This window comes from Bombina bombina, chromosome 5 (assembly GCF_027579735.1).
Source record: "Bombina bombina isolate aBomBom1 chromosome 5, aBomBom1.pri, whole genome shotgun sequence".
NCBI lineage: Eukaryota > Metazoa > Chordata > Amphibia > Anura > Bombinatoridae > Bombina > Bombina bombina.
This window is the reverse complement of record NC_069503.1, coordinates 373,941,967-373,964,510: the sequence shown is the minus strand read 5'-3', so window position 1 is coordinate 373,964,510 and position 22,544 is coordinate 373,941,967. Positions and strand designations below refer to the sequence as shown.

Genomic DNA, 22,544 nt, shown 5'->3' with positions numbered 1-22,544 from the left:
GTTTATTAATACTGAACTTCCTCAATGACACTTGTTAAGACACCATACTGACTGATAACTTATAGCGAAAATATACCCTCCCATCTAGGTCTACCTGCCAATCACAATCAGCATATTAATTTTATTACAGAGACATTTAAATGCCTTGGCAGGGCACATAGTTAAAAGTAATCAACAGAAATATTCACTATAATGTTTACAATACAGCATACATTGCATGTCAGCTCATCACTAAAAAGATATACATAAACTTAATATGCTTTAAAATGACAAAACACTTGTTTTGTAATACAGCACTTTATCACTTATTCTAACAGCAATATCTTATACAAACAAAGTTTTATCCCATTCTGAATTAAGTCCCTTTGGCATTCAAGAGTTCAATTAGAATATCCAGAATACCTCACGCTGAAGCAAAGATTCATCCCTATTACCGCCTCTAGGGTGTCTTGGAACTTTCTGGATGCCCTGGAATGCCAAATGGGAAATGTCAGAATTATGTTCTCTTTTAAAATTTAATGATATTGATGTAGTTGTTTTTGGATCCTCTGTCCTTGAGCGGTCTATTAGTTTTACCTACATATTGCTTATAGCACCCTCTACAGGTCAAGAGATATATTACATAATTAGTATTGCAGGTAAGGTACTGTCTGATTCTGTATACTTTCCCTGTCGCATAAGATTTAAACTCAGTGCATATTCACATGATTTACACCTACCACATTTGTAAAAACCTGCTTTAGTTGATAACCAATTTTCTCTTTCACATCTGGGTAGCATAGGCGGTGACAGCATGTTTCCTAAAGTCTTGGCTCTCCTTGATAAAAACCACAGCCTTCTTTCACTATAGATCAGCAAGAAATTTTGATTAAGCACATTTAATAAAAGCATATGTTTTTAAATGCACATATTGTGGAGTGCTGCCAAAGTCACCAAAATGAATATAATTTTAAGAGCAGGTATTGGCGCACCTCAAAACACATGAGACCACAAATTATTTCACATATTTTAACTTTTTTCCTTTTTTCTTAATGCTGCAAAAATTGCCTTCTTAATATTTCATATTTTTTTAAATAAAGATGAGATCTTAGTCACACAATATAGCCATATTCTGCTCAGCCAGTCACCACTTACAAGGTGTCCCACATTAGACTGGTGCTAACTCTATGAAATTTAGCCAAACTAAGCTCAAGAATACAATTCTAATATATCAAAATAGAATTTCCAATCTCTCATCCAGGCTGCATGGGATGAGGCTTCCTGGCTACATATTATTTCACATACTTCAAACTTGTTTCCCAATGCTGCAAAAAATTGCCTTCTTAAAGGGACACTGTACCCAAATTTTTTCTTTTGTAATTCAGAAAGAGCATGCAATTTTAAGCGACTTTCTAATTTACTCCTATTATCAATTTTTCTTCATTCTCTTGCTATCATTATTTGAAAAAGAAGGCATCTAAGCTTTTTTGTTTCAGTACTCTGGACAGCACTTTTTTATTGGTGGGTGAATTTATCCACCAATCAGCAAGGACAACCCAGGTTGTTCACCAAAAATGGGCGGGCATCTAAACTTACATTCTTGCATTTCAAATAAAGATACCAAGAGAATGAAGAAAATTTGATAATAGGAGTAAATTAGAAAGTTGCTTAAAATTTCATGCTCAATCTGAATCACGAAATAAATTTTTTGGGTACAGTGTCCCTTTAACACTATGAAATTAGCCAATACAATTCTAATATACCAAAATGACATTCCAACATTACAATACTATACCTCTCATCCAGACTGCATGGGATGAGGTTTCATGGCTTTATATACACACAGTTAAATATCTGTGTCTGGAACACACCTGAGCTGGGTGGAGGGCTTTGGTCAGTTTCCCTAGTGATAAATCAGCAAGAAATTTTGATTAAGCACATCTAATAAAAGCATATGTTTTTAAATGCACATATTGTGGAGTGCTGCCAAAGTGACCAAATGAATATAATTTTAAGAGCAGGTATTGGCGCACCTCAAAACACATGAGACCACAAATTATTTCACATATTTTACAAATTATTTCACATAAAAAAGAAAAAAGGAAAACAGTTAAAATATGTGAAATAATTTGTGGTCTCATGTGTTTTGAGGTGCGCCAATACTTGCTCTTATTATTATATTCATTTTGGTCACTTTGGCAGCACTCCACAATATATGCATTTAAAAACATATGCTTTTATTAGATGTGCTTACTCAAAATTTCTTGCTGATTTATCACTAGGGAAACTGACCAAAGCCCTTTGGTTTAAAGCACTCCACCCAGCTCAGGTGTGTTCCAGACACAGATATTTAACTGTGTGTATATAAAGCCAGGAAACCTCATCCCATGCAGTCTGGATGAGAGGTATAGTATTGTAATGTTGGAATGTCATTTTGGTATATTAGAATTGTATTGGCTAATTTCATAGTGTTAAGAGGTGTTGAGAAGGCAATTTTTTGCAGCATTGGGAAACAAGTTTAAAGTATGTGAAATAATATGTAGCCAGGAAGCCTCATCCCATGCAGTCTGGATGAGAGATTGGAAATTCTATTTTGATATATTAGAATTGTATTCTTGAGCTTAGTTTGGCTAAATTTCATAGAGTTAGGACTAGTCTAATGTGGGACACCTTGTAATTGGTGACTGGCTGAGCAGAATATGGCCATATTGTGTGACAAAGATCCCATCTTTATTTAAAAAAAATATGAAATATTAAGAAGGCAACTTCTTTCACTATAGCTGACTATTTTTTATTTCTTTTTAAATTAAAATTGGTAAAGATGTTTTGAATTATATCACAAATCTTGTATTCTTTACTATAGGTTGTGATACTTTTTGGCTTTATTTTTTATTGGGTTATCCAACCTCTGTTTTGATCTAAACAGATCTTTTTGATCTCAACTATCAACATACTTCTTAGTTTGTTTTGTATCCTATCTCCACAATCTTAGCAGTCAAAGCTTCAGCATGATAGTTATATTTGTTTAGATTTGTACAATTTCTCTTAACACGCATATATTGACTTTTTGGGATAGCTTTTATTGTATATTTAGGATGACATGGTTTAGCATTCAAAATTATGTTCCCAGCCATTTCCTTATGGTATAGCTCAACCTCAATACATCCTATGTTATCTGAGATCAACTTGATATCCAGAAAGTAAAGGGACTCCTTATTACAAGTGAAGATAAACCTCAGATTCATATCATTATCTTATAAATACAATAAAAAATGAAAAATTTCTTCCAAATAAACAAAAGGTCGTCAATGTAGCAACCAAAATACAAGATATGTGAAGCAAGAAAAGTCACTAGCGCTCAAGAAGGGACACTGGTATGGAAAGTTCAGCACCAGTGGTGCAATAAGTGTGATAAATTACCAATATTGGTGGACGTATTGGCAATTATCACAACAACAATGTGATAGTATATATGGGTGGGAGTGCAGCAGAAAGTGGAGATAATCAGTGTACCCCTGACACTGTAATGAATGGCAATGAAAGAGAAAAAATCAAAGTACTTCTGCGCAACTTCAAACAGGTATTACCCTTTAAAATCCAATATAATAGAGAAATAATTTTATAGTCTGTGATATTGAGTCATTATGAACAATATATATAAAAGAATGATCAATGCTCTTAATTCATAAGCAGTAAATCCCAGGCAAAAAAAGGTATTACTGTATTCTTACCGGAAGGTACCTCAATCATATGAGGTAATGTGTAGTCATATGGTATAGGTGTGGATCTGTGGTCCGCCGCTGTCTGTGCTTGTTCTTTTTGTGCAGCCTTGTGTATGGTAGTCCTGGGTTAGGAACTTCCTGTATCTTGTGCTTCGATGAGTCTTTGCAATATGGTAGTGATTTCGTCTCAGGGTATTTCTCAGTTGTCTCACAGCAAAGGTGGAGAAAAGAAAACAAAGCAGACATAGCGTAATCCAGTAAAAAAAGCAAATTTAATTACATTAAAATCATAAGAATTGCACTCACATGTGAGAACCTCAATCGTATATGAGGTAAGTATAGGCACATAAACAGTAAACGGAATCTGCAGGAAGGTGATGCTTTCACCACTGAAGATTAGGTGATAATGTCTCTACTGTGGCTAGGTAGACTAATTTAAAGTCCTTTTAAATCCCTTGAACAAACTCTTTGACCGTCTGCAGCAGGTCAGAGTGAGGTTCCAGCGGGGTAAGGTCTGCCGTGTAAGTAGCAGAAACAAAGTTCTAAACAAGAAGGTATGTCCTGAAGTCAGGAGCTATGAGCGACGCCGGTACACACTATATTGATGCAAGTGGGGAAACAGTACTACCACACCTGGAGAGCCTCAGAGGCAATATGGTGTACTGTGTAGCCGGCTTGTATTTACGTGCGATCCAGGTGGGCGTGTATCCCCACGTGTTCGTGTCGCGTCATACGCTGTGCGTCTATGCTGGCCAATGGTAAGGGGTGTAACTCAGTTGTTAGGGGCAACCGGTAAGCTGGAGCGTGACTAGTCAACGCTAGTCTATTGAAAACAAAGTGAGTATTGTGCCGAAAGCAGCTGGGGAAAGGCGATCTCAGTCTCGGAATCAAAGACGTGATTATTTGTATTAGTGTATGTAAAATCTCTTTGGGTTTCTTCTAGGGAATACTCTACATGGGTAAACAGTACTACTTATATCGGAGTGGAGAGTAAGAAAGGGGAGTGAGAATCTGATTGATAAATTGTCATATTAAGCGAAATGAAAAAACTCACACCTAATCACACAATATTTAGCTAGTAGACTCCAATATTATCTCATACCCAAATGCAGAGACCTGTCAGTGTTATGAGAAAAGCGGTTTCTAAGGTGCTCTGCAAATGCTTGGGAAAATGCATAATAAAGTACATAATAAAATCCTGGGGACCCACTCGGCATATGTAGTGTTGTATGCACAAGTCTTGTGTGGGGCAAAATGTCTGGTTAGCAGCAAGGGGCTTACCCCATATTATTTACAAATAATAAGGGTTCAAACAGAACTGATAAATTGCTATGGTATACCGCAATTGTTTTGAAGCTTGCTGGTGTTCCCCACCATGACGTGGGAAGGAAGTGAACACCAAAACGTGATGGTAACGTTTTTTTTGTTTTGTTAATGCTTTAGGCTCACGTTTTGGTGTTCACTTGGTGAGTCAGCAAAATAAATTGTTTCAGCTCTTCATCAATTAATGAAGTTATTTTGAAAACAATCAATGGCTCTAAGACCCTTTTCATGAGGGATTGAAGTAAACAATGAGACCACATCTACGGATAGAAAGGTGAACCCTTCCTTACAGCCTCAACCTGCCTAATAACATCATTGGTATCCTTGATATAACTCAAATTTGTAACTAATGGCTGGAAATATGCGTTTATCATTTCTAAGAGAGGCTCATTTAACGAACCTATCATAAGACGACCAGGGGGATTTTTTAAGTTCTTATGTACCTTTGGCAATTAGTGAAACATTGCTACTTTAGGAACTTTCACTATTAGAAAGTTTACATTTTTTTTTTGGTTATCAGGTCATTTAACAATTCCCAATCTATTATTTTCTGTAACTCTCTTCTATATTGAAAAGTAGGATTCATAGACAATTTGCTGTAAACTTCAGTGTCAGATAACTGTCTAATTGCTTTTGCAATATGATCACTACAATTCAAGACAAATACGTTGCCCCCTTTATCTGAGCTACGGATCACTACTTATTAAGTTTTAATTGTTGGATAGTGATGTGCTGATATCATCATGCAATTTATGCTGTATACTGTGAACATTATAGTGAATATATCTATTGATTACTTTCAAATATGTGGCCTTTAAGGCATTTTAATGTTTCTTTGTAATAAAATGAATGTGCTGATTGTGATTGGCAGGTAGAACCTAGATGGGAGGGACTATTTTTCCTATAAGTAATCAGTCAGTATGGTGCCGTAAGAAGCATATCCATGAGTTTATAAAAACCTAAGAGCCTCCGGCTGCCTACAGCACAGCTCAATTTTTTTCAGTGAGGTGACTTTTCCAAGCCAATAGTTATGTTAGCATACTGCACAGTACCATATAGCTAGCATGACTATTGACTAAGAAAAAAACTGAGCTGTGCCGTGGGCGGCCAGAGGCTCTTAGATTAGCAGTGAAGCCGCGGCAAAATAAAGGTGACATTTTTTTTTTTTTTTTTTTTTTTTTTTTTTTTTTAAAGATTTTGAATGAAACTCACCTTTGTTTTTGAAACGCTAGGATTTACCATCACTTTAACTGTAGGGTAGGTTTCCACCATATTTCTAGTGATATTTATTCCAAATACCAGTATTTATTCTTATAGTTTTGTGTCACTTTAAAGTTTTCTGTAAGGTTGACTTGTTAAATACTAACTCAAAGTGCTTTAACACAGTTGTTCTCTTGGTATCCTTTGTTGAAAAGTGTATCTAGGTAGGCTTAGGAGCAGCAATGCTAGCTGTTGAATAGTTGTTCAGCTAGCTGCTAGTAGTGCATTGCTGCACCTTCAACAAAGGATACCAAGATAATGAAGAAAATTTGATAATATAATTACATTGGATAGATATTTAAAATTGAGTGCTTTATCTAAATCATGAAAGTAAAGGCTATGAATATAACGCCTATTAGGATTTATTTGCTTGTTAGTAATTATTTCAAATATTATTGTAACTGGTCCAAAAATTATAGCCTATTTAATACAGGGCTTGACAAACCTAGGTGCCAGGGAGCCACTGGTGTCCTAGAATAGAGTCCCACTTCCCCCACCATCTGCCTCCAGTTTTTTTGGCTCTTTTACTACGCATCAAATATTTCAGTCAGCAACTCATTGTATTCCCTGCATGATCCGGTTCATCTCTACAGAGCTCAGGGGTCTTCAAAACTTATTTTGAGGGAGGTAATTTCTCTCAGCAGAGCTGTGAGAATTATAGTTTGACTGAGATAAAAAACGTTTATTCTGTAATTTGTTTCCTGCTTTCAGAATTTGTTATCTTTGCTAATGGGATTAAACCTTTGCTAAAGTTGTGTTATTTACAAGGATTGAGGCTATAACTGTTTCAATTTATTAATTTTCAACTGTCATAGATCTTCTGTGCTTCTTAAAGGCACAGTACGTTTTAATATTATTCTAATTGAATTGTATTTCCAAGTTACAAGTTTATTTGCTAGTGTGTTAAACATGTCTGATTCAGAGGATGATACCTGTGTCATTTGTTGCAATGCCAAAGTGGAGCCCAATAGAAATTTATGTACTAACTGTATTGATGCTACTTTAAATAAAAGTCAATCTGTACAAATTGAACAAATTTCACCAAACAACGAGGGGAGAGTTATGCCGACTAACTCGCCTCACGTGTCAGTACCTACATCTCCCGCGCAGAGGGAGGTGCGTGATATTGTAGCGCCGAGTACATCTGGGCGGCCATTACAAATCACATTACAGGATATGGCTACTGTTATGACTGAGGTTTTGGCTAAATTACCAGAACTAAGAGGTAAGCGTGATCACTCTGGGGTGAGAACAGAGTGCGCTGATAATATTAGGGCCATGTCAGACACTGCGTCACAGGTGGCAGAACATGAGGACGGAGAACTTCATTCTGTGGGTGACGGTTCTGATCCAAACAGACTGGATTCAGATATTTCAAATTTTAAATTTAAACTGGAAAACCTCCGTGTATTACTAGGGGAGGTGTTAGCGGCTCTGAATGATTGTAACACAGTTGCAATACCAGAGAAAATGTGTAGGTTGGATAAATATTTTGCGGTACCGACGAGTACTGAGGTTTTTCCTATACCTAAGAGACTTACTGAAATTGTTACTAAGGAGTGGGATAGACCCGGTGTGCCGTTCTCACCCCCTCCGATATTTAGAAAAATGTTTCCAATAGACGCCACCACAAGGGACTTATGGCAAACGGTCCCTAAGGTGGAGGGAGCAGTTTCTACCTTAGCTAAGCGTACCACTATCCCGGTGGAGGATAGCTGTGCTTTTTCAGATCCAATGGATAAAAAATTAGAGGGTTACCTTAAGAAAATGTTTGTTCAACAAGGTTTTATATTGCAACCCCTTGCATGCATTGCGCCGATCACGGCTGCAGCGGCATTCTGGATTGAGTCTCTGGAAGAGAACATTGGTTCAGCTACTCTGGACGACATTACGGACAGGCTTAGAGTCCTTAAACTAGCTAATTCATTCATTTCGGAGGCCGTAGTACATCTTACTAAACTTACGGCGAAGAATTCAGGATTCGCCATTCAGGCACGCAGGGCGCTGTGGCTAAAATCCTGGTCAGCTGATGTTACTTCTAAGTCTAAATTGCTTAATATACCTTTCAAAGGGCAGACCTTATTCGGGCCCGGGTTGAAAGAGATTATCGCTGACATTACAGGAGGTAAAGGCCATGCCCTGCCTCAGGACAAAGCCAAAGCCAAGACTAGACAGTCTAATTTTCGTTCCTTTCGTAATTTCAAAGCAGGAGCAGCATCAACTTCCTCTGCACCAAAACAGGAAGGAGCTGTTGCTCGCTACAGACAAGGCTGGAAACCTAACCAGTCCTGGAACAAGGGCAAGCAGAATAGGAAACCTGCTGCTGCCCCTAAAACAGCATGAATTGAGGGCCCCCGATCCGGGATCGGATCTAGTGGGGGGCAGACTTTCTCTCTTCGCCCAGGCTTGGGCAAGAGATGTTCAGGATCCCTGGGCGCTAGAGATAATATCTCAGGGATACCTTCTGGACTTCAAATACTCTCCTCCAAGAGAGAGATTTCATCTGTCAAGATTGTCAACAATCCAGACAAAGAAAGAGGCGTTTCTACGCTGCGTACAAGAGCTCTTGTTAATGGGAGTAATCCATCCAGTTCCACGATCGGAACAGGGACAGGGGTTTTACTCAAATCTGTTTGTGGTTCCCAAAAAAGAGGGAACTTTCAGACCAATCCTGGACTTAAAGATCCTAAACAAATTCCTAAGAGTTCCATCGTTCAAGATGGAGACTATTCGGACAATTTTACCTATGATCCAAGAGGGTCAGTACATGACCACTGTAGATTTAAAAGATGCTTACCTTCACATACCGATTCACAAAGATCATTATCAGTACCTAAGGTTTGCCTTCCTAGACAGGCATTACCAGTTTGTGGCTCTTCCATTCGGATTGGCTACAGCTCCAAGAATCTTCACAAAGGTTCTGGGTGCTCTTCTGGCGGTACTAAGACCGCGGGGAATCTCGGTAGCTCCATACCTAGACGACATTCTGATACAAGCTTCAAGCTTTCAAACTGCCAAGTCTCATACAGAGTTAGTGCTGGCATTTCTAAGGTCACATGGATGGAAGGTGAACGAAAAGAAAAGTTCACTCGTTCCACTCACAAGAGTTCCCTTCCTGGGGACTCTTATAGATTCTGTAGAAATGAAGATTTACCTGACAGAGGACAGGCTAATAAGACTTCAAAGTGCTTGCCGCACCTTTCATTCCATTCAACACCCGTCAGTGGCTCAATGCATGGAGGTAATCGGCTTAATGGTAGCGGCAATGGACATAGTACCCTTTGCACGCTTACACCTCAGACCACTGCAACTGTGCATGCTAAGTCAGTGGAATGGGGATTACTCAGACTTATCCCCTTCTCTGAATCTGGATCAAGAGACCAGAAATTCTCTTCTATGGTGGCTTTCTCGGCCACATCTGTCCAGGGGGATGCCATTCAGCAGACCAGACTGGACAATTGTAACAACAGACGCCAGCCTTCTAGGTTGGGGTGCCGTCTGGAATTCTCTGAAGGCTCAGGGACAATGGAGTCAGGAGGAGAGTCTCCTGCCAATAAACATTCTGGAATTGAGAGCAGTCCTCAATGCCCTCCTGGCTTGGCCCCAGTTGACAACTCGGGGGTTCATCAGGTTTCAGTCGGACAACATCACGACTGTAGCTTACATCAACCATCAGGGAGGGACAAGAAGCTCCCTAGCTATGATGGAAGTATCAAAGATAATTCGCTGGGCAGAGTCTCACTCTTGCCACCTGTCAGCAATCCACATCCCGGGAGTGGAGAACTGGGAGGCGGATTTCTTAAGTCGTCAGACTTTTCATCCGGGGGAGTGGGAACTTCATCCGGAGGTCTTTGCCCAAATTCTTCGACGTTGGGGCAAACCAGAGATAGATCTCATGGCGTCTCGACAGAACGCCAAGCTTCCTCGTTACGGGTCCAGATCCAGGGATCCAGGAGCAGTCCTGATAGATGCTCTGACAGCACCTTGGGACTTCAGGATGGCTTACGTGTTTCCACCCTTCCCGTTGCTTCCTCGATTGATTGCCAGAATCAAACAAGAGAGAGCATCAGTGATTCTAATAGCACCTGCGTGGCCACGCAGGACTTGGTATGCAGACCTGGTGGACATGTCATCCTGTCCACCTTGGTCTCTACCTCTGAAACAGGACCTTCTGATACAGGGTCCCTTCAAACATCAAAATATAACTTCTCTGAAGCTGACTGCTTGGAAATTGAACGCTTGATTTTATCAAGACGTGGGTTTTCTGAGTCAGTTATTGATACCTTAATACAGGCTAGGAAACCTGTTACCAGAAAGATTTACCATAAGATATGGCGTAAATACCTATATTGGTGTGAATCCAAAGGTTACTCTTGGAGTAAGGTTAGGATTCCTAGGATATTGTCTTTTCTACAAGAAGGTTTAGAAAAGGGTTTATCTGCTAGTTCATTAAAGGGACAGATCTCAGCTCTGTCCATTCTGTTACACAAACGTCTGTCAGAAGTTCCTGACGTCCAGGCTTTTTGTCAGGCTTTGGCCAGGATTAAGCCTGTGTTTAAAACTGTTGCTCCACCATGGAGTTTAAACCTTGTTCTTAATGTTTTACAGGGCGTTCCGTTTGAACCCCTTCATTCCATTGATATAAAGTTGTTATCTTGGAAAGTTCTATTTTTAATGGCTATTTCCTCGGCTCGAAGAGTCTCTGAATTATCAGCCTTACATTGTGATTCTCCTTATTTGATTTTTCATTCGGATAAGGTAGTCCTGCGTACTAAACCTGGGTTCTTACCTAAGGTAGTTACTAACAGGAATATCAATCAAGAGATTGTTGTTCCTTCTTTATGCCCAAATCCTTCTTCAAAGAAGGAACGTCTACTGCACAACCTGGATGTAGTCCGTGCTCTAAAATTTTACTTACAGGCAACTAAGGAATTTCGACAAACGTCTTCTCTGTTTGTCATTTACTCTGGGCAGAGGAGAGGTCAAAAAGCTTCCGCTACCTCTCTTTCTTTTTGGCTTCGTAGCATAATTCGTTTAGCTTATGAGACTGCTGGACAGCAGCCTCCTGAAAGAATTACAGCTCATTCTACTAGAGCTGTGGCTTCCACTTGGGCCTTCAAGAATGAGGCCTCTGTTGAACAGATTTGCAAGGCTGCAACTTGGTCTTCGCTTCATACTTTTTCCAAATTTTACAAATTTGACACTTTTGCTTCATCGGAGGCTATTTTTGGGAGAAAGGTTCTTCAGGCAGTGGTTCCTTCTGTATAAAGAGCCTGCCTATCCCTCCCGTCATCCGTGTACTTTTGCTTTGGTATTGGTATCCCAGAAGTAATGATGACCCGTGGACTGATCACACTTAACAGAAGAAAACATAATTTATGCTTACCTGATAAATTCCTTTCTTCTGTAGTGTGATCAGTCCACGGCCCGCCCTGTTTTTAAGGCAGGTAAATATTTTTTAATTTATACTCCAGTCACCACTTCACCCTTGGCTTTTCCTTTCTCGTTGGTCCTTGGTCGAATGACTGGGAGTGACGTAGAGGGGAGGAGCTATATGCAGCTCTGCTGGGTGAATCCTCTTGCACTTCCTGTTGGGGAGGAGTAATATCCCAGAAGTAATGATGACCCGTGGACTGATCACACTACAGAAGAAAGGAATTTATCAGGTAAGCATAAATTATGTTTTTTCAAATTATTTTAAAATATTAAAAAATATTTATTTTTATTTTAATTTTTGCATAATTAGACTATTTAATGAATGAATCTAATTAAAAAACTGCAAGCCAATAAAATAACCACACTTTTTTTATTGAAAGTAACACATTAAAACAGGACAAAAAATATTTTAAAACATTTATATGCTACACAATAATTTTATCAAGAAAAAATATATATATATAATGCCATTTTCGGCCAAAATGTTTCAGCGACCAACGTTTCGGTGGATCCCTACTTAAAACAATATTAAATATCAATATACTGTATTATTCTTTTAGGTAGTTCTGTGTAACAGAATCAGATTTAAGTTTTTTTGTTACCAGTTATCCAAATAAAGTATAGTCCTAGAAAACTGTTATTATATGAAAACAATAAGTCAAGTAATGAACTTAAACAGCAGCTTTAGGCTAGCATCAAATTTGAAATATGCTACACAATAAGTTCACCGAAAATAACAGACAAAAAAAATTTGAAAACCGAACTAACCAAAAATGACATTTTCGTCCAAAACGTTTCTGCAACCAAAATTTCGGTGCATCCCTAGTATACATACATATAATATATCATATCATAGGGATGGCCAAAAGTAGGAGGCTCTTACATTTTGAACAGATTTATTGAACCCTGATTTAATGATTTATTTATGAAAACTTACATTACTTACAACATTGTTGGCTATTAAACTGCTGAAAAAAACATCTAATTTTTAAATGGGTGTTCATTTGTTTTCAGAATGTCAAGTATATGTTTGGTATTGTCGGTATTCCAGTGATTGAAGTCGCTATCGCTGCTCAAGCTGCCGGAATTAAGTACATAGGCATGAGAAATGAACAGGCTGTAAGTTCTATAACTCTTCACCTGTTGTATCTTTTGTATTTTTTTTGCTAGATAGACTGTACTTGAAATGTTAATTTAAACAGATGGATTAACTGAAGAATGAAAAGTAAATGAAGAGTATAGCATACAAAATGTTAGCTATAAAAAACTGATCTATAGTCCTTGTAGTTGTATGTGTGTGTATATGTGTGTGTGTATATGTGTGTATGTATATATATATATATATATATATATATATATACATACATACATACATACATACATACATACATACATAAATAAGCTGGTCCATTACTCATGAAGCCAACTTTTCTATTGCCAAGAGAGCATTCCTTATTACTCTGACCTCTTGCAGATTACAGGATATGTTCGTCTCCTTCATAAAAGGCCAAGTGTGCAGACACATTTTTCTTCATTTCATATAAAACATTACCAAAGATTCTAAAAACGGATTGCAATAACATATTAGTAATATGTGCACAATATAAATAGTTTGTTTGCCTTTAAATTTCTGCATGTGATCAATGCCACAATGGGCCGCCCTTACAGAAGGGCAGAGCGAACACACTAATACAGCACGTCTACTCGCCAATCATTTACGGTATTCTAATCGGCATAATATGCCCCCACACAACCTAACAACGCAAATGCCAGTGTGTATATGACTAGTTCACAATAGCGCTGTTATAGTTTCCTTTGCTAGGGTGTCTGGAAAAATGATGGTCTAGAATGATCAATTGGTTGATTGCCTCAGTGTAACTGCTTTGGTGCAACTACCTGAATCCCACACCTCAACTTATGCTCCTACAATTAGTTCCTAACATCACATTAAACATGCAAAAATATTTTGGGATGTGAACAAGGTTAAAGGGACAGTAAACACATTGTAAGATTCTAACATATCAAGAGACTCTAATGTATATTAGAACATATTTCCAGTTTTTCTTTTTTGGAGGAGCCAATCTGGACTGGAGATGACATCTTACCACTGTCATTGTGTTAACAAAATGTAAATTTTTTGGCTTCAAAAGAACTTATAAAAAAATAATTATAATAAAAAAATAATAATTAAATATATATATATATATAATATATATACATACATACATACATACACACACACACACACACACACACACACACACACACACAACACAGTATTGTATCAGCTCTAGGCAAAGGTGTAAGGGACTTAAAGGGACAGTTAAGTCAAAATTAAACTCATGATTTGAATTGGACATACAATTTTAAACAACTTTCCAATTTATTTCTGTTATCAAATTTGCTTTGTTCTTTTTGTGTCTTTTTTATTGAAAGGTAAAACTAGTACTATGGACATGTGCACACTCCTCCTGAGCTCTAATGAGCCTACCTAGTTTTACTCTTCAATAAATGATACTAAGAAAATGAATCAAATTTTATAACAGAAGTACGTTGGAAAGTTGTTTAAAATTGCACGCTCTATTCGAATCATAAACATTTTAATTTTCTCTTTACTGTCCCTTTTAAAAGTACTATTCCAGCTATGCTTGATATCAGGAATTCAGTGTACACGCAACTAGTTAGCTCCTGCACTGATCTAATGTAGTAGCTTTGGAGAAATAGAAGACACATTTTGCAGATGTAAATTACAGAAAACATGGACAAAATAAATTATGAATGTACAGTGAGTGCATTTTTTTCATTGCTTAAAAGGACATAAAAGTCCAATAAGAATAGGCTCTAATTTATTAGATCTTTTTCTTACTCCATTATTGCTTGGGTATATCTGTTTGTTTAATCCCTGCAAATAACTTAAACACATAGTTGAAGTAAGTTCAGACTTTAATGTAATGCAGGGTGGTTATCTGAAAAATAACAATCTCTTAGCAATAAGGTGTTTTTCCATAAAAGTTTTAGTATTGGTTTTCAAGCTCATTCATTCTGCATTTTTTAATTGGGAACTACATCTCTTCCTTACAGGCTTGTTATGCTGCATCTGCTGTAGGATATCTAACTGGCAGGTAAGCTTGAAAAGTGGTTTTGAGCATCATTTTGGTGACGTTCTCTTTTCTTTACTACATATAAACTGTAGGTGAAAAATGTCTATTAATTAGAGATTTAAGCAATGAGTTTGAATATTTTGTGTGACCTTTTTTTTTCTTCTTTTCTTAAAGTGAAGGTAAAGTTTCAACTCTCTATACACCATATACTCTAGTCACAGTTAAAACATTATAATCTCTAACTTCTTTTCTGCAAACGAATATATATTTATATAATAAAGATGTTTTAAATTTCCCTATTGTGCCGTTCCTCACTCCTCCCATCAGCCATTTCCTTATTTCATACTGAATGACGTATAGAGCGGTCCCACCTGCTCTATACGTATCTCTAAAGCGTGTTCACAAGACCACAATGCGCATAGCGTCGTTTACTAATTGCAATGCGCATGCGGTAATCCACTTTTTTTTTTTTTTATTCTTTTTTCAAAGCACTTGCGTCAGTCTTCTACAATTATACAAACATTTTTGCAATGCGCGAAACGCATGCGCTTGTCCGATAAGATTAGCATAGAGATCTTAAACGCATGCGCAGAGGATACAGGAGGCGGATGACGTAGATCTCTGGCCGCCTAACGGCCAGAATTTCAATTGGATATTGAAAAAAACGTGACATGGGAAGAAAAAAAAAAAAAGAAAAAAATCAGGTTGATTTTACGGATAGCCCAAATGTAAGTATAAAGATAAATATCTCAGTTTATACTTAATTGTAAAAAAAATGATGAATGAAAGTACCGTTCATTTACGTTGATAAGCAAAACTACATAATGACATACAGTGAACTTTACCTTCACTTTAAATGTAGTAAAATCATGGCAGCATCACTAAGAAAGGTGTGCATAGCGCATACCAACCAATCCGGGGCAATGTAAGTGCACCACAGCATGAACCCAGCGGCCATAAGAAGTTTAAAAAAAAAAAAACCTTCGTTTTTTGTTTTTTTTTTGCAAACTTGTGGAGCCCATGGGGCATATTTAAGAAGGTGCAAGCGGACATGATCCGAACTGCTGGTGCAATGCCACCCCTGCAGATTCCTGGTCAATCGGCTGCTAGCAGGGGGTATCAATCAACCCGATCGGGTTGATTTCCGGCAATGTCTGTCTGCCGCCTCTTTAGACCGCTGCTTCATAACTTTTGTTTCTGGCGAAGGCTCGCCAGAAACACGGGGCATCAAGCTCCATTCGGAGCTTGATAATTCAGCCCCCATGTCTGTTCAAAACTTTGTATGAGATGATTTAGATCTGTGTCTATGAAAATTAGTGATAATTCCTGCTCCTAGACCAGGAATTGCTTACTTTGGAAACTCCTGTTACACCCGTTCTTCCTAAATGTGATACAATAAAGGTAACATTATATAACTTAAAAACATTTTAATGTTTTATAGACAGAGGAATAATTTGTTATATGTTTGTTTTTTCACTTATTTTCTGTGTAGCTCCCCTAATAACACAGTATATAGACATTCTAAAAATAATTGTGTTTACATAGTGATAGCTGTCCTGATGCTCTGTTGATGTTTTGTTTGCCATTGGGTATCCCTGTGAAGGAGGGACACATTTGTAGTTGTTAGAGGTTAAACACATAGGGCCAGATTACAAGTGGTGCTCTATTTATCTCTTTTGCTTGCACACAGACACCGCCTGAAGTAAACTTTTAACACACTAGGGTTAGCGCTTGTGTTATAAATTGAAAGTAAAATGTTTGCGCGTGAGAAAATGCCAATGCGAGCTAACTTTTGGACGTTGCGACCGTGCTAACTTCTTCTCCCCATAGACTTTTTCAATGGAGTGTGCAAATCAGAAAAAAACTTACATCTTTGCTTGCATGCTTACCCGACTACATTTAGACAAGTGCACTATACTGAATTATGAATATTTTAAATTCCAATGTTCTTCACATAGAAGAAAAGTGTATTTATTTTTAAATAAATATTTTGACGTCATTTCCGGTCCGGCGAGACCATTGTTCATCAAACGGACCCTGTCACAGACAGGCTTTTCCAACCACAGCCATCAGAATTATTGAAGAATACCTAGACTCTAAAAACTACCTAGAAACAGAAGTGTTTTTAAGAGGTAACAGAAACATCCTATATAATTGAGCCTGGACTTCAAATTTCTGGACAGCACCTAAAGAAACAGGATATCATCTTCATCATCATTTTAACAATAACGCACAGAATGCTTTGGCAAACAGAACTTTTACATACCATTTGCCAATTTACTTTCAACAGCTAACTTCCTTTTTGGGACTGTTTAAAAAGGAGGATTTCACATACAAATGTCACAAACTATTGTGTTATGTTTTTTAGACATTATTCAATAAAGTAGTTTTTAACGGCCACCCTGGTTGTCCCAAATGATCATTTCTTTGCATAATTTATGCACCTCATATTTTTATACACAGAAGGATTGTTAACCCTCTTTACCACATTGTATAGGTTTCTATCTATACATGAAAATTATACCATACTCCATAGAGGAGAAGTCTACCAATAAGAAGAAAATATTGTACCATACTCCATAGAGGAGAAGTCTATTTAACCCCTTAATGACAACTGACGTACCAGGTACGTCCTGCAAAAACTAGCAGTTAGTGACAATGGACGTACCTGGTACGTCAGTTGTTTAAGAGAGTGCTGGAATCGATCGCAATCGCTTCCAGCAGCTCTCAGGGTATTGCAGTGATGCCTCGATATGGAGGCATCCTGCAATACCTTTTAACAAGCCTCCGATGCAGAGAGAGCCACTCTGTGGCCCTCTCTGCACCGGTAACAATGGTGCTGTGTTCCGGGGGGAAGGGAAGCAAGGAGGCGGCAGCGTGCGGGCGCGCGCGCGCATATTAGCCACTGACACCAATGAAAAAAAAAAAAAGTTCAAAACATTAACATTAAAAAATATATATATAAAAGGATCTGGGGGGGGGGTTGGGGGTATTGAGGGGGGGGCTGCTACACTACAGAAAAGTTTATAAATATTTTTGGGGGCAAATTGGGTACTGGCAGACAGCTGCCAGTACCCAAGATGGCGGCAATTAAGTAGCAGGGAGGGTTATAGAGCTGTTTGGTGGGGGATCAGGGAGGTTGGGGGCTAAGGCAGGGCTCCATTACAGCAGGATACATTTTTCTAAAAAATAAAATAAAAAAAACTCCTTTTATTTAGTACTGGCAGACTTTCTGCCAGTACTTAAGATGGCGGGGACAATTGTGGGGTGGGGGAGGGAAGAGAGCTGTTTGGGAGGGATCAGGGGGTGGGATGTGTCAGGTGGGAGGCTGATCTCTACACTAAAGCTAAAATTAAACCTGCCAGCGCCCTACAAGCTACCTAATTAACTCCTTCACTGCTGGGCATAATTCACGTGTTGTGCGCAGCAGCATTTAGCGGCCTTCTAATTAACAAAAAGCAACGCCAAAGCCATATATGTCTGCTATTTCTGAACAAAGGGGATCCCAGAGAAGCTTTTACAACCATTTGTGCCATAATTGCACAAACTGTTTGTAAATAATTTCAGTGAGAAACCGAAAATTGTGAAAAATTTAAAGTTTTTTTTTTATTTGCTCGCATTTGGCGGTGAAATGGTGGCATGAAATATACCAAAATTGGCCTAGATCAATACTTGGAGTTGTCTACTACACTAAACTAAAGCTAAAATTAACCCTACAAGCTCGCTACATGCTCCCTAATTAACCCCTTCACTGCTGGGCATAAAACACGCAGCGGCATTTAGCGGCCTTCTAATTACCAAAAAGCAACCCCAAAGCCATATAAGTCTGCTATTTCTGAACAAAGGCGATCCCAGAGAAGCATTTACAACCATTTGTGCCATAATTGCAGAAGCTGTTTGTAAATAATTTCAGTGGGAAACCTAAAGTTTGTGAAAAAATGTGTGAAAAAGTGAAAAAAATTTTTTAATTTGATCGCATTTGGCGGTGAAACGGTGGCATGAAATATACCAAAATGGGCCTAGATCAATACTTTGGGATGTCTTCTAAAAAAAAATATATACATGTCAATGGATATTCAGGTATTCCTGACAGATATCAGTGTTCCAATGTAACTAGCGCTAATTTTGAAAAAAAAGTGGTTTAGAAATAGCAAAGTGCTACTTGTATTTATGGCCCTATAACTTACAAAAAAAGCAAAGAACATGTAAACATTGGGTATTTCTAAACTCAGGACAAAATTTAGAAACTATTTAGCATGGGTGTTTTTTAGTGGTTGTAGATGTGTAACAGATTTTGGGGGTCAAAGTTAGAAAAAGTGTGTTTTCCTCATATTTTATAATTTTTTTTTATAGTAAATTATAAGATATAATGAAAATAATGATATATTTAGAAAGTCCATTTAATGGCGAGAAAAACGGTATATAATATGTGTGGGTACAGTAAATGAGTAAGAGGAAAATTACAGCTGAACACAAACACCACAGAAATGTAAAAATAGCCATTGTCATTAAGGGTAAGAAAATTGAAAAATGTTCCAGTCATTAAGGGGTTAAAAGAAGCGTACCAGTACACCTCCTTTCACAACAGGGAGGCTCACTACATCCAGCAGAAGGAAAGATCCACCTTACTCCACAGAGAAGAAGCCACCCATACCTTCAGGCACTGGAAAGAGGAAACGCCATACTACAAGTGATCACGAAACGAAGAAACAGCTTTAACACAGATAGGGATTATATCCCCTTCATGTTTCCAACATACCTCACATGTTTGAGGTTTTAAAAGGTGAGCAATATTCTTTCACTTTTTTTGTTGCACGACACACCAGTGTTTTCATACTGCACCATAATTGGTTTCTTTGTTTTTGTTCTCTCCCTTCTATGAGTGCTGACATCTGAACCCCATACATCACCCCTTACTTCATATTCCATTGATGATAGTGGAATAATCAGAATTGGCTGCCATTGAAACACATCAGGAGGAACTCTTTCAAGCAGAATAAACATTTACTACATACACAGCGCAAGTTAAAATACCAATTACTAAAGACTCTCTTTTTTTTTTTAGAGCAGTGGTATTTGTGAAAACACAACTACCACAGGGAGGCGCTATATATAGGAATACAATAGTAAATTACACATTTAAATGTAAGATATTTACAGTACATCATTCACTGTAAAACACATTATTAAAACAAAATTTATGCTTACCTGATAAATTCTTTTTCTTTCCTGGCATGGAGAGTCCACAAATTAATTCAATTACTAGTGGGAATTCAACTATTCAACTCCTGGCCACCAGGAGGAGGCAAAGAACACCCCTGCAAAGCTGTTAAGTATCACTCCCACTTCTCATAAACCCCCAGTCATTTAGCCGAGGGAATATGGAAAGAGAAAAGACACAAGGGTATAGAGGTGTCTGAGGTTTAAAATTGACAAAAGCGATCTTAAAATTAAATTAACGGCAGGTCGTGGACTCTCCATGCCAAGAAAGAAAATAATTTTTCAGGTAAGCAAAACTTTTTTGTTTTCTTTCCAATGGCATGGAGAGTCCACAAATCCGTTCATTTACTAGTGGGAACCAATACCCAAGCTATAGGACACAGAATGGAAGTGTGGGAGAATAAGACAGGCGGACCTAAACAGAAGGCACCACCACTTGAAGAACTTTCCTCCCAAAAGAAGCCTCAGCTGAGGCAAAAACATAGAATTTGGAAAAAGTATGCAGCGAGGACCAAGTGGCTGCCTTGCAGATCTGTTTCACAGAAGCCTCATTTTTATAGAACCCAGGAAGAAGAGACAGCCCTAGTGGAAATATCAGTAATCCTCTCAGGAATCTCGAATAATACTTCTCAACCAAAAGAAAGAGTAGAAGAAGTAGCCTTCTGGCCCTTACGTTTATCATAGAACACAACAAAAAAGGGCAGAAGATTGTCGAAAGTCTCTAGTTGCCTGCAGATAGAACTTCAGAACACGCACAACATCCAGGTTATGCAAAGACATTCCTTCTGAAAAGGAGGATAAGGACAAAACGAAGGAACAACAATTTTCTGATTGATATTTCGGTCCGACACCTAAATTGGGATTTCTTTTGAAGAAATCCCAACTTAGGACAAAGGACTACCTGCTCCGCACGAAAAATAAGGTAAGGTGGTCACACAGCAGAGCCGAAAGCTCTGAGACTAGACGAGTAGATTATTTGTGTACATTATACGCAATCCTGGTGAAAATTGTTCTCAGGATATTATTATATGTTGATCAATCCTTTATTCTCTAGTTGATTTTAGAGCACCCACTTTTTAATCGTACCCGTTAAAGTTTAATTTTTTTAATTTTCATTGTTGATGTATACCTTCCTATACTTATAATACACATGTGGGATTAGAGTGCTACTTGTTTATCTTTTTTGCAACTATTCTTAGTTGTATAAGTAATAGTGTCTGTCCATACACAGCACCTATGGGCTACCTTTATTTTACATAAGGCCAATCGTGCATTAGTACAAGCCCATCCCATCCTATTATATATTAGTAGTGCCATCACTCTCGCCTCTTTCAGTAACTCGACGAGTAGAAGACCTAGCGAGAAGAAACAAAACTTTACAAGATAATAATAATAATTAAATATCAACAGAGTACATAGGCACAAATGAAGCCTGCTGCAAAACCCTAAGAACAAGATTAAGGCTCCATTGAAGGTGCAACAGCTTAAACGCAGGCCTGATTCTGAGCAAGGCCGGAACAAAGCAAGTCTGCCAGACTGGTATGCAAAAGAATAGACAAGGCAGAAATCTGACCCTTTAGGGTACTGGCTGACAAGCCTTCCTCCAGGCTCAGCTGAAGAAAGGACAGAATGCTTTTAATACCTCACCCGACTCCCAAGAGAAACCCCTAGATTCGCACCAAAAAAGGTATTTATGCCACACCTTATGGTAAACCTTGCGAGTTACAAGCTTACAAGCCTGAAGCATGTTATCAGTAACCCTTTCTGAAAACCATTGACTAGACAAGACTAGGCGTTCAATATCCAACCAGTCAGCTTCAGAGAATCTAGGTATGGATGTAGGAAAAGGCCCTGAAATAGAAGGTCCTTCCTCAGAGGCAAATTCCACGGGGGAAAGGACATTTACCAGGTCTGAAAATTTTGCATTTTCTCACCCGAGGAAGGAGGAAAAATGGAGGAAACGGGTAAATAAGACCAAAGTCCCATGGAACCGCCAGAGCGTCAACCAGAGCTGCTTGCGGATCCCTTGATCTTGATTCGAATTTTGGAAGCTTGGCGTTTAGACAAGACGCCATCAGATCCAGTTCCGGAACACCTGAGATTTATTATTGAGAATACTCCCGTATGGAAGCCCCACTCCCCTGGATGAAAAGTCTGCCTGCTCAGATAATCTGCCTCCCAGTTGTCCACCCCTGGGATGTGGATGGCAGAAAAGTGGCAATTGTGAGACTCTGCCCACTGAAGAACGCAAGACGCCTCCTTCATAGTCAAGGAGCTCCATAATCCCTGGTTGTTGATATACGCCACCGAAGTATTGATGTCCGATTGGAATCTTATAAACCGGACCGAATCCAATTGAAGCCAAGCTATGGAAGACTGCTCTCAACGCTAGGATAATAATATGGCATGGCAGACTCCTCCTGAGTCCAAAGTCCCTGAGCTCTTAAGGAAGCCCAAACTACTCCCTTGCCCGAAAGGCTGGCATCCGTGGTTACAATATCCC

At 38.4% G+C, this 22,544-nt stretch overlaps 1 protein-coding gene across 1 annotated transcript in view; it reads left to right on the top strand.

Annotated features, from left to right (window-relative positions):
* Positions 1-22,544, top strand: part of HACL1 (2-hydroxyacyl-CoA lyase 1) — a 181,192-nt gene that overhangs the window by 1,476 nt on the left and 157,172 nt on the right. The window contains exons 2-3 of the mRNA XM_053714200.1: positions 12,735-12,839; positions 14,802-14,842. Coding sequence (XP_053570175.1) covers positions 12,735-12,839; positions 14,802-14,842 — 146 coding nt within the window. The remainder of the gene's footprint in view (positions 1-12,734; positions 12,840-14,801; positions 14,843-22,544) is intronic.